The following is a 13219-nucleotide window of genomic DNA, read 5'->3' on the forward strand; positions in this document are numbered from 1 at the left end:
GGGCTATTGTCGCTTATGGAAGTTAAGATCCTTTCATGGAATGTGAGGGGGATGAATGACCCAAACAAAAGGGCCATCATCAAAGTGGGAGTTAGGGAGTGGGGTGCCAACCTAGTTTGTTTTCAGGAGACCAAAATGGAAGTTTTGTCGGATGCGATCGTGAGAAGTGTCTGGGGAGGTAGTTGGGTGAAATATGACTGGGTCCCAGCAGCGGGAAGTGCGGGGGGCATCCTACTTATGTGGGATGATAGAAGCTTGGAGGTAAAGGAGATTAGGAAGGGAGTTTTCTCTTTGGCAGCCCTCGTCAAAGATAGAGTGAGTGGGGTGGAGTGGGGATTTGGGGGAGTGTATGGGCCGGTAGGGGAAGGGTCCAAGGTGTCTTTCTGGAGGGAACTGGCCAATATTATGGGGGAATGGGACATTCCATGGGTTCTAGGGGGAGACTTTAACACTATTAGATTCCCGGAGGAGAGATTAGGGTGTAGTGTGTTTTCGAGGGCCATGGAGGAGTTTTCTGACTTCATCAATGATCACCTTCTCATTGACCTTCCTCTGTCAGGGGAAAGGTTTACTTGGGCCAGGGCGGAGGAGTCCAACTCAAGGTCTAGAATTGATAGATTCCTGACATCTCCCTCATGGGATGAGCTGGTACCGAATGCGCTGCAGATTCCTTTACCTAGGTTGACTTCAGATCATTTGCCTATTTTGCTAGATGGATGCAGAGGGAGGGGGGTGCGTGCTCCCTTCCGATTTGAAAACATGTGGTTGAAGGTGCCAGGATTTGGTGACAAGGTGAAAGAATGGTGGACAAGCTATGGGGTATCAGGGACACCTTTATACCGGCTTTCGAAGAAACTCAAATTGCTCAAGGGAGATATTATTAGGTGGAATAAGGAGGTTTTTGGGAGGGTAGAGGTTAAAATGAGGGAGCTTATGCATGAATTGGGGGATTTAGAAAGAGGGGAAGGGGCGGGGGAGTTAGACGAATCTGAGAAAGAGAGATTGGGGGAGGTTAAGAGGGAAATAGTCGAGTTAGCAATAGCTCAGGAGACTAGTTGGCGGCAAAAATTGAGGGCGCTCTGGCTAAAGGAGGGGGATTCGAATACCAAGTTTTTTCATAGGGTGGCGGTCGCAAATCGAAGGAGAAACTTCATAGAGTCCTTAGTTGTGGATGGGGTGAGGATTGAGGGAGAGGAGGAAGTAAAAGGGGCGATAGTGGGGTTTTATGAGAACTTATATAAAGAAGAAGTTAGTTGGAGGCCGACTTTGGGGGGAATAGAGTTCAACCATATAGGGGAGGGAGACAACGAGTGGCTAGAAAGGGTTTTCGAGGAGAAGGAGGTGCACGAGGCTGTGTCGTCTTGTGCTGGTGATAAGGCCCCCGGGCCTGATGGTTTCTCATTGGCTTTCTTTCAGCTCTTTTGGGACACCATCAAGGGAGAGTTGATGGAAGCCATTGAATACTTCCATGCGAATGGTGTTTTCGAGAGAAGTATCAATGCTTCCTTTATTACTATTGTGCCTAAGAAAGAAGGTGCATCTTGTATCAGAGACTACAGGCCTATTAGTCTCGTGGGGAGCATTTACAAGATTATTTCTAAAGTGCTTTCCAACAGACTTAAGAAGGTTCTTGACATGACTGTTTCGTCCTCCCAGAATGCGTTTGTGGAAGGTAGGCAGATCCTGGATGCTGCCTTGGTGGCAAATGAATTTGTAAACTCCAGAAGGAAAAATAGAGAACCCGGCTTACTATGCAAGTTAGATCTTGAGAAGGCTTTCGACCATGTCAATTGGGAGTTCCTGGACTTCATTATGATGCGGATGGGGTTTGGGGAAAGATGGAGGGGATGGATAAAGTTTTGCATTTCCTCAGTCAGATTCTCTGTCCTGGTTAATGGTAGCCCGTGTGGTTTCTTTGGCAGCTCCAGGGGTCTCAGGCAAGGTGACCCCTTATCCCCCATGTTATTCATTCTAGTGATGGATGCTCTGAGCAAAATGATGGATCGTGCGGCTGGCGGAGGCTTCTTGAGAGGATTCTCAGCTCCGATTGGGGTGCTCAGTGCCCGAAGAGTCTCACATTTGCTTTTTGCTGATGACACACTGGTTTTCTGTGATGCCGATATGGATCAGTTGACCTACCTGAAGCAGGTCCTGCAGTGGTTCCAGTTAGTATCAGGACTCAAAATCAACATCGACAAGTGTGAGATTTTCCCGGTAGGTGAGGTTACTAATTTTGATGCCTTGTCTGGTGTTCTCAGATGCAAGGTGGGCTCCCTTCCCACTACTTACCTGGGCCTCCCTTTGGGCGCTTCATATAAGGATACTACGGTTTGGAATCCAGTGATCGAGCGGGTTGAAAAAAGATTAGCAGGGTGGCAGAAACGGTATTTGTCAAAAGGAGGTAAGGAAGTGCTTATCAAAAGCACTTTATCGAGTATGCCAACCTATTACTTATCCCTGTTGCAAGCACCGGTGAGCATCACAGAAAAACTGGAGCGACTCCAAAGGAACTTTCTATGGGATGCGGCGGATGTAACTAGAAAGTTTCATCTAGTGAATTGGCAAACAGTCACTTCCCCAAAGAAGTGGGGTGGACTTGGAGTGAAAGGTCTAAGGGTATTTAACAGAGCTTTAATGGGAAAGTGGCTGTGGAGATTCGGGGTAGAAGAGCATGCTCTATGGAGGGAGGTCTTAGTAGAAAAGTATGATTCAACGGGAAGGGGTTGGAGGACCAAGGCGATCACAACACCTTTCGGGTGTGGCATGTGGAGGAGTATCATGAAGAATTGGGAAGCATTCAGTGGCAACATCACTTACAGGGTGGGGGATGGAAGGAGAATCAGCTTTTGGAATCATAGGTGGTGTGGAGAGGATCCTTTGAGGGTCTCCTTCCCGCACGTCTTCAGAGTTTCAAACCAGAAGGAACTGAGGGTCCAACAAATTCGCAAGGAGCATGAAGGAGGGGTAGTATGGGACCTCTCATTCAGGAGGAACATGCAAGATTGGGAGATTGCGGAGCTTCAAGTTTTGATGGCACTGCTATACGGGCAAGACATGCTCTAGCCATCCTGCGACTCTGGGAGATGGGGCTTGCGTGGCGATGGTTTGTTCACCGCAAAGTCATTTTACCAGAGTATGTTGGTGAGAGAGAAGACCACTTTTCCATACTCCTCGATCTGGATTCCTAGGGCGCCCACGAAGGTGTGCTTTTTTGCATGGCTAGCTGCAAGGGGAGTGATTTTGACTGCTGAAAATCTCCGAAAGAGGGGAATTACACTTGTTAGTTGGTGCTACATGTGTAAAAGCTCAGGAGAAGAAGTTGATCACCTTATGTTGCATTGCCCTGTGTCCTCAGCTTTGTGGAGGGCAATCCTGAATCTCTTTGGTGTTCAATGGGTGATGCCAAGCACTGTAAAGGAAATGTTATATAGCTGGGGCGGTTTCCGTAGAAGAAGAAAGCAAAAGGCGTGGAAATTCGCTCCGTTAGCTCTCATGTGGGTAGTATGGGAGGAGAGAAATAGGAGAGCTTTTGAGGAGATTGAGTCTCCTTTTTCACATCTTAAGAATAGCCTTTTATTTTTGATCGCTTTTTGGTGCACTCACTTAGCCCCTACTTGTATAGAAGATTGGACGTTTTTTGTAGAGAATCATGTTCTGATGTAAATTCTCTACGTCTTTGGTATACTTTGTGTACACGGGAGTTCTCTCCCTTTTGATTAATACAATTTTACCTTATCAAAAAAAAAGAGGTCCCTATTTATAGCTATACACTACAAGGAGATATTACTCCTCTTCCAATGTGGGACAAGACTACATTATACATATCTGTAAACTAACAGTGTTATTACTTCTACAAAATATCATTATGCATGTGAATCTTGGATCCTAGGTGCTTAGAGTAAAAGTTGAATCAATAACAAGAGATTTTCTTTCATTAGTTTTTAGCAAACTACAGATGGATTATTATGTCATTAAGTCTGAATCTTGTGGTGAATGAGAGTTCATTTGTCAATGAATCTATTTACCTGGTATTGATTTTTGTATAAAAATTTGCCTTGAGACAAACTTTTCTTGTGATTGGCCTCTTTGCTCTAGTCTACATTAAAAGCTAGCTTTGTGATTCGGGATTGCTGCATGAAGTCATGAACGAACTTCTATTTGATTGGCGATATGCAGGGTTGGCTATTTTATTCTGACTCCAAATACTGGAAGCCACCGCAGATGGAGGTACAATTCTGTAGAAAAGTAATCTTATTTCCTTATATGATATGGTCAGACCGCCATGTCATTTTGTACTTTCAGTTAGTAAATCCATTTATTGCTTCATAATTTTTTATCAGTTGTGTTACAATGTTAAGTGTTATTGTTATAAATTCTTAAGTTATTTTTTTATTGTAAATTCTTTAGTTATATATTGTCTGACATTTGATAATATCATATGTATTTGATTTGATACTTATTACTCCCTCCGTTCCAATTTATGTGAACATATTTGACTGGGCACGGAGTTTAAGAAAAAAATGAAGACTTTTGGAATTTGTGTGGTTATAAAAGCTTTTCATTAAGGGTAGAATTGGACGTTTAAGCTAAATTGCTTCCAAATTTAGAAAGAAGTCATTCTTTTTGGAACGGACCAAAAAGGAAATAAGTTCACATAAACTGGAAGGGAGGGAGTAATAGGTTTGTCTTGTATTCAAATTGTCCAGTCATCAATACATTTCTCTCTTCTCTTATTTTCTCACATGGTATCAGTTTCTGCGGTTTTGATTGAGAACCAAGTAGCTTCTGCTCTTGTCTTACTGGATGGCAATCTTATGTTGTCTGCACGAGCAAAGTTTTTCATTCTTTGCTTAATTTTATAACACTCTTTTCATAGTTCACCTATTCTTATTTGTTTGTGGCAATTGTTCCAGAGGTACCGCTCCTTATATCTGGTGATTACTCTGGCACACCTTTCCTATTTCGGGTGATCATTTTGGGGTCACCAGACCTATTTACTGTGACTGCTTTAGTGGCACTGTGCCTCTTCTCTGGTTATTGTTTTGTGGATTTCTGATGATTGTTCCAGTGCCACTGCACCATTTTCTGATGACTGCATATTTTAGGTAACCATCCTGGTTGCACCAATGGCTCTTTTCTTTGGTTGCCGTTGAGGTGAGGTCGCCTTTTGCGCCTACTACTACAGTCACTTTGCTATGTACTTTTTCGTCGAGTCTGTGGCAATCAAAACTTTTCCATCGAGATTCCTTCGACCATAACTTTTGCGACGACTTTCTGGCAAAATTTTCTGATAGTTGTCCTGGCAATACTATTATGTGGTTATTTAATTTTCTATGTTAAACAAAATAAGTGAAGTCAAGTTGATTCCCCGCATTTCAGTTTGAGGGTGCTTGTTAGAATTGAAGTGTTAGTGTTAGAATGTCAGATTATTTTAGGTTGCATATCGTCCCACATAGGACAGTGTTTGACACCTATATATATAGGTGTCTTGTTTTCGTCAAGTTATGATCTTATTTTTTTCACAACTTACAGCTCAGAAAGGTGTTACTAAATGTTTCATGCTATGTCACTGGCCCACACGCAATTCCATCTGCGCTTCTGATTCTGCCACTGCTTATATGCATATATCCGCTGAAACACTGAGTGAGATGTATCAGGAGAAAATTAGAAATAGAATTGTCCATGATTTGAAGTATATGCGAGTGCGAGATTCTTACATTTCTTTATCTCCTTTTTAGTTATGTGATAGTATCACTTATCAAAGAAAAGGTATGTGATGGTATCGTGCTCTTGATGTCGGTCATTAAAAAAATGGATACCTTGGGGAGCTTTCTTTGTTCAGTAATGCAGTGTACTTGGATAGTACTAAATAACACTTTCTAAACATCTAAGGGATTGACAGGTTTTCTCATTTACGTGGTGACTACTTACCTATTCAGAAGAATATTGCCCATGTTACCTACGTGAATGGAAAACACTGATTTTTCTGATGCTACAAAACACTCAATTTAGAGGACAAAATGATCTCCTCATTCGTGCCATATTGGTAAAGTCACTCTTTTATCAACAAAAAGGACAGAACGAAACATCGCACCCCTATTTTTCCCATCAGATTTTATAATTAACATCGATTGTTCTTACATAATTTTAACTTTCTGCTTCTAAACAGGCACTTCTACATTCTGTTCCACGTGGCAAGATGATAGTTCTTGATCTCTTTGCTGATGTCAAACCAATATGGAAATCATCCTCTCAATTCTATGGCACTCCTTATATCTGGTAATCAGAGGGTTCTTTGTAGAAGCAGCTGTATATAGTTTGGTTTCTGGAAATGTTATTTTCACTTATTATTGAAGCTTGAATATCAACAATTTTTTTCCCAATGTTACAAAATATAAAAGGTGTATGCTGCACAACTTTGGAGGCAACATCGAAATGTATGGTGTGTTAGATGCAGTGGCTTCTGGTCCTATCGATGCCCGCACTAGTGAGAACTCAACAATGGTAAAATTTCTATCATTTCATAAAACCTATTTTTTATTCTTCTTTTTTCTTTCTGAAGTTATTATTCGGAAGTTTAAACTATTTATGATTCTAAATCCCTCTTACACTATTATGATGTAATTGAGTTTTTTTAATCCATTTCCTTGTGTGAGAAGGCACGGGAGAAAATATGTTATTGATATTGGATAATAAATACAATACAAGAGGTCCCTATTTATAGCTATACACTACAAGGAGATATTACTCCTCTTCCAATGTGGGACAAGACTACACTATACATATCTTTAAACTAACACTCCCCTCAAGCCGGTGCATACACATCATATGTACCGAGCTTGTTACACATGTAACTAATACGAGAACCAGTAAGAGACTTAGTGAAAATATCTGCTAGTTGATCATTCGACTTTACAAACTTTGTAACAATATCTCCTGAAAGTATTTTTTCTCTGACAAAGTGACAGTCGATCTCAATGTGTTTAGTCCTCTCATGGAACACCGGATTTGACGCAATATGAAGAGCAGCTTGGTTATCACACACTAGTTCCATCTTGCTGATTTCTCCGAACTTTAACTCCTTGAGCAACTGGTTGACCCAAACTAACTCACACGTCGCCATAGCCATGGTCCGATATTCGGCTTCGGCGCTAGATCGAGTAACTACATTCTGTTTCTTGCTCTTCCACGAGACCAAATTACCTCCTACTAGAACACAATATCCAGACGTAGAACGTCTATCAAAAGGTGATCCTGCCCAATCAGCATCTGTGTACCCAACAATCTGCTCGTGGCCTCGATCCTCGAATAGTAATCCTTTGCCTGGAGCTGACTTTATATACCGAAGAATGCGAACAACTGCATCCCAGTGACTATCACAGGGAGAATCCATAAACTGACTTACAACACTCACCGGAAAAGAAATGTCAGGTCTAGTCACTGTGAGGTAATTCAATTTGCCAACCAACCTCCTATATCTCGTAGGGTTTCTAAGAGGCTCCCCCTGTCCAGGCAGAAGCTTAGCAGTCGGATCCATAGGAGAGTCAATAGGTCTGCAACCCATCATTCCAGTCTCCTCAAGAATGTCGAAGGCATACTTACGCTGTGAAATAACAATACCTGAGCTAGACTGAGCGACCTCAATACCTAGAAAATACTTCAATCTGCCCAGATCCTTAGTCTGGAAGTGCTAAAAAAGATGTTGCTTCAGATTAGTAATACCATCCCGATCATTACCAGTAATAACAATATCATCAACATAAACCACTAGATAAATACACAGATTAGGAGCAGAATGCCGATAAAACACAGAGTGATCAGCCTCACTACGAGTCATGCCGGAACTCCTGAATAATTGTGCTGAACTTACCAAACCAAGCTCGAGGGGACTGTTTCAAACCATATAGTGACCTGCGCAATCTGCACACACAACCATTAAACTCCCCTGAGCAACAAAACCAGGTGGTTGCTCCATATAAACTTCTTCCTCAAGATCACCGTGGAGAAAAGCATTCTTAATGTCTAACTGATAAAGAGGCCAATGACGTACAACAGCCATGGACAAAAAGAGACGAACAGATGCTACTTTAGCCACGGGAGAGAAAGTATCACTATAATCAAGCCCAAAAATCTGAGTATATCCTTTTGCAACAAGACGAGCCTTAAGCCGATCAACCTGGCCATCCGGGCCGACTTTGACTGCATAAACCCAACGACAACCAACAGTAGACTTACCTGCAGGAAGAGGAACAAGCTCCCAAGTGTCACTCGCATGTAAAGCAGACATCTCGTCAATCATAGCATGTCGCCATCCTGGATGAGATAGTGCCTCACCTGTAGACTTAGGGATAGAAACAGTGGACAAAGAAGATATAAAAGCATAATGTGGTGACGACAGACGATGATAACTTAAACCGACATAGTTGGGATTAGGATTAAGTGTGGATCGTACACCTTTGCGGAGTGCAATTGGTTGACTAAGAGGAGACAAGTCCGCAGTAGGTGCAGAATCTGATGCGGGGCATGAATCACCTGGGCCTGATGCTGGATGTGGACGACGATGATAAGTCAAGAGTAGTGGAGCTGCAGAAGGTTGAACTGGATTATGTGGAGGAACCGGAGCTGTAGGTGGTGGAACTGGAGCTATAGGTGGTAGAGCTACAACTGGAGCTATAGGTGGTGGAGCTACAACTGGAGCTGTAGGTGGTGGAGCTGGAGTGACTGAATCTCCAAAAGATGAAACTGGTAGTACCTCAGAAATATCTAAGTGATGACCCGAACCTGTGAAGTATGATTGGGTTTCAAAAAAGGTAATATCAGCGGACATAAGGTACCGCTGAAGGTCAGGAGAGTAGCATCGATACCCCTTTTGTGTTCTCGAGAAACCCAGAAATACGCACTTAAGAGCACGAGGAGCTAACTTATCTGTTCCTGGAGTAAGGTTATGGACAAAACAAGTGCTTTCAAAGATACGGGGTGGAAGAGAGAACAAAGGTAAATGGGGAAACATGACAGAGAATGAAACTTGGTTCTGGATAGCTGAAGATGGCATACGATTAATAAGATAGCAAGATGTAAGAACGGCATCCCCCAAAAACGCAACGGAGCATGAGATTGTATGAGTAGGGTACGAGCAGTTTCAATAAGATGTCTATTCTTTCTTTCAGCTACCCCATTTTGTTGAGATGTGTACGGACAAGATGTTTGATGAATAATCCCATGAGATTTCATAAACTGCTGAAATGGGGAAGACAAATACTCTTGGACATTATCACTACGAAATGTGCGAATAGAAACCCCAAATTGATTTTGAATTTCAGCGTGGAAGGTCTGGAAAATAGAAAAAAGCTCAAATCGATTTTTTATCAAAAATATCCAAGTGCACCTGGAATAATCATCAATGAAACTGACAAAGTAACGGAATCCTAAGGTGGAACTAACCCGACTAGGACCCCAAACATCTGAATGGACTAAAGTAAAAGGTGACTCTGCTCGATTATCAAGACGCCGAGGGAAATGGGAGCGGGTATGCTTACCGAGCTGACATGACTCACATTCTAGAGCTGAAAAGTGAGATAAACCAGATACCATTTTCTGAAGTTCTGACAAACTGGGATATCCCAACCGTTTATGTAATGAATCTGGTGAATCAGTAACAGGACAAGTTGTAGAAGGAAGACAAGATGTGAGTCCATGTGATTTAGCAAGGATAAGGTAATAAAGTCCGTTTGATTCACGTCCGGTACCAATGATCCGCCCCGTACTGCATTCCTGTATAAAAACATGGTCATCAAGAAATAAAACAGCGCATTTAAGTGATTTGGCTAAGCGACTAACAGCTATGAGATTAAAAGGACTATTGGGAACATAAAGAACTGAATCTAAAGGTAAGGAAGGAAGTGGGCTTGCTTGACCTATTGCAGTTGCCATGGTTTGAGACCCGTTGGCCGTTGTGACTTTTGGAAGAGATTGAGAATACAAAATAGTAGTGAAAAGAGATTTGTTACCAGAAATATGATCTGATGCACCTGAATCAATGACCCAAGACTCAGAGGATGAAGATTGGGAGAAACAAGTCACGCTATTACCTGTTTGAACAACAGAAGCTATCTCAGAAGATGTCTGCTTACATGCTTTATACTGAAGGAACTCAATATACTCTGCTAAAGAAACCATCCGACTATTCAAAGCATCGGTTCCCATGTCGCTACAATTTGTAGTAGTATGGTTAACTTGAAATAGTGGAAATAAGTAACTCCTGTGAGAAAACTGAAGAAATAGCTTGAAAAACGCTGTTTACAGCAGGAAAACAGAACATTGTTCTGCGCCAGAAACACTGTTCTCGCCGGAAAATTTCAAAGTTGTCGGAATTTGTTGTAACAAGGATGGATAGACTCGGAATTCCTTTGCGAGCAAGCTGTCCTGAAGAAATATTTTCAAAAAATGGCCAGAAAGGTCACTGTTGACGCCGGAAAAATATAAAAATGGCCGGAATTTGATTTGAATTAGATGGGTAGGCTCGGAATTTTGAGGAGAGCATACTGTCCTGAAGAAGCTTCGCGAAAAAATGGCCGGAACCCTCGCCGGAAAAGTTGTTGCCGGCGCGTGGAGGAGCGTGGCGGCTTTTCTGCCGGATAAAATTTCAGGGGTTGGTAGTCGGAGGGTGATCTACCTCGTAGTGGTGTTGATTTTAGCACAACACCGACAGAAAGTGACTTTCACTTAGACAAGCCTTAGGTCACCGGAAAAATTACACGATGACTAAGTTCTTTCTTCCCGGTTAACGCTGGAATGACGCACAACGATCTTTTCTCACTAATGCTCTGATACCATGTGAGAAAGCACGAGAGAAAATATGTTATTGATATTGGATGATAAATACAATACAAGAGGTACCTATTTATAGCTATACACTACAAGGAGATATTACTCCTCTTCCATTGTGGTACAAGACTACACTATACATATCTATAAACTAACACCTTGAATTTGTCAAATGTCCGTTACTATTTTTTCTTGCTGGGTGCTCTTCGGCAGGTTGGTGTTGGTATGTGCATGGAAGGAATAGAACACAATCCAGTCGTCTATGAGCTGATGTCCGAAATGGCATTTAGAGGGGATAATTTTCAACTTCAGGTAACAACCTTTTGTGAATTAGATGTCGTGAGAATTTATGATAATTATCCCCACAGGAAATTTTTTGTTTCATTTTATTGTAAGGGCCTTTTCAATTCAATATCCTCTTTATTTTAACTGTATCCCTACTAAGCTCGTTATACAACAAATTTGTTACAAAAGGATAAACTTTTACTTTAGAATACAAAACTGTAAAACCTGTAGAAGTGAATTGACTTTCTTCCCAAAAAAATTGAAGTGAATTATCTTTCAGCCAAGAACTCTTTGTTTCTTGTTCTTTGCTATATTCCTTTGCTATTTGTCAATTTCTCCTGCAATCTTTTGAAACTACAAAATATTTTGAACCTTGTGAAAATATGTTGATTTCGACCAAAGATGATTTTCAATCTTAATGGTAGAGATTAACTTTGATATTAGGAAAAATATTTCGACATTAACAAACTATTTGCTACACACAAAAGCAGTAGCTGTGTCTTGAGAATGAAGTTTGAACAGATTAGACTCTCTGTTGTGTTCATATCCATTTTTTGTCAAAAAGCTCATGTTTCTATATTCCTTTTCCTATATGAATGCAGAAATCGGAATTAAGCTTAATTATCTTTAATGAGTTTTACTGACATTTAGACATATTTTATCTGGAAATACTATCTCATTTATTTCTCTATATCAAGCTGTTACCACTTACCAGGTGCATCTTGAAGGGTGATATAATTCAGTAGTTGTTTTCTGTTTTACTGAAAGATGATTTATGCTGATGCCTGATGCAGTTTTCTTGATACTTATTGCACTCAATATCAATCCATCTAAGATTGTGCTAGTTTTATATTGTGAGAAACCAAAAAACTCCTAATGCTTTTTTATCATATGAGGATGTGCAGTTTTAAGATTGATTTTTGAATACACTATTACTATACCATTTAATTATGTCATATCATTATGTTGCCTAAAATTTGAAATTAAAGCATATAAAACATTGGATGAGTGTTCCCTTACAAAATATTTAAAAAAAGCATTAGAACAGTGTTATATCTGTGCCTATGACATTGTTTATCATCTTTGGTGTCAACTTCAAAAGGAAGCCTGAGTTGTGCTGACCGGTGTGTATTTAATGCGTCTTGCCATTTCTTATCTCATTAAATTTATTTCAATATGGTAAACCCTGCCCTGAATAGCATGCATTAAGTTTGTGTCACTTAAACCCTATCCCATAAGGCCTAAACCCCCTGCCCAGGAGTCAACAGTGGCCCTTTCACTTTGTTCCCTTGGTGACTTGAACTCCCAAACTCTCTTGGGTGGAAGTGGTGTTCTCTTACCATTGGAGCGACCTACTTGTCTTCTTTTCTCCTTGATAAAGTAAAAAACTTTTATACTAGTGATTAAAAAGGCAAACAGGGACATTGTCTGAATAAAACTTCTCAAAAACGCCTGCAACAGTGGATTTGTCACTTAAACTCATATTCACTAGCCTCGCCTATGTTTAATCTCCTAAAACTCTTTTTTACTGCTTCATATTTTTGGCTTTTTATTGGAACATTTAAAGCGAAAATTTCTTAATGCCGGTCCTCACATCAGAATTTATTTCTTTTGCTGCATAGGGATGGTTGAAATCCTATTCTCACAGACGTTATGGTAAAGTGAACGATCAAATTGAAGCTGCTTGGGACATCCTTTATCATACAATTTACAACTGCACTGATGGAATAGCTGTAAGTTCTTCATAATTGTCAGTGCTTAAGCATTTAATTCTGCATCTTGTGATGCTAAGGAGAATGGTATAATCATGTCTTTGTATATCAGGACTTATAATATTCTGGAGCTTCTAAGGTATTATACCATATATGCTAAGATTATTGCTGTTATGGAGTCATCAGTTTAGATCATATGTATGTTTTGGTTGAACTGATAACTAGGCAATATGTTTCTACCTAAAACTATGATGCAATTAGCTGCTCATTTTATCTCTCAGCATCTTATTACTGAACATTATACAAACGTCCAGACTTAATTTCTGTCTTCAACAGAAAATGCATATCTTTCATAATCGTAAGAGAAAAGAGAGAAATCATATATTAAAGCCATGATC

The 13219-nt window shown here is 40.6% G+C and overlaps 1 protein-coding gene across 4 annotated transcripts in view; it reads left to right on the forward strand.

The window, feature by feature from the left end:
- LOC107811032 (alpha-N-acetylglucosaminidase) overlaps positions 1-13219 on the forward strand; it is a 36811-nt gene that overhangs the window by 14532 nt on the left and 9060 nt on the right. For 2 of the 4 annotated variants that reach the window (XM_075238002.1, XM_075238004.1), the window contains exons 11-15: positions 4177-4245; positions 6170-6279; positions 6402-6504; positions 11038-11136; positions 12732-12842. In XM_075238002.1, the coding sequence (XP_075094103.1) occupies positions 4177-4245; positions 6170-6279; positions 6402-6504; positions 11038-11136; positions 12732-12842 (492 nt within the window). The remainder of the gene's footprint in view (positions 1-4176; positions 4246-6169; positions 6280-6401; positions 6505-11037; positions 11137-12731; positions 12843-13219) is intronic. The other 2 variants (XM_075238003.1, XM_075238005.1) reach the window with 1 other exon arrangement.

This window comes from Nicotiana tabacum, chromosome 19 (assembly GCF_000715075.1).
Source record: "Nicotiana tabacum cultivar K326 chromosome 19, ASM71507v2, whole genome shotgun sequence".
Classification (NCBI taxonomy): Eukaryota; Viridiplantae; Streptophyta; class Magnoliopsida; order Solanales; family Solanaceae; genus Nicotiana; species Nicotiana tabacum.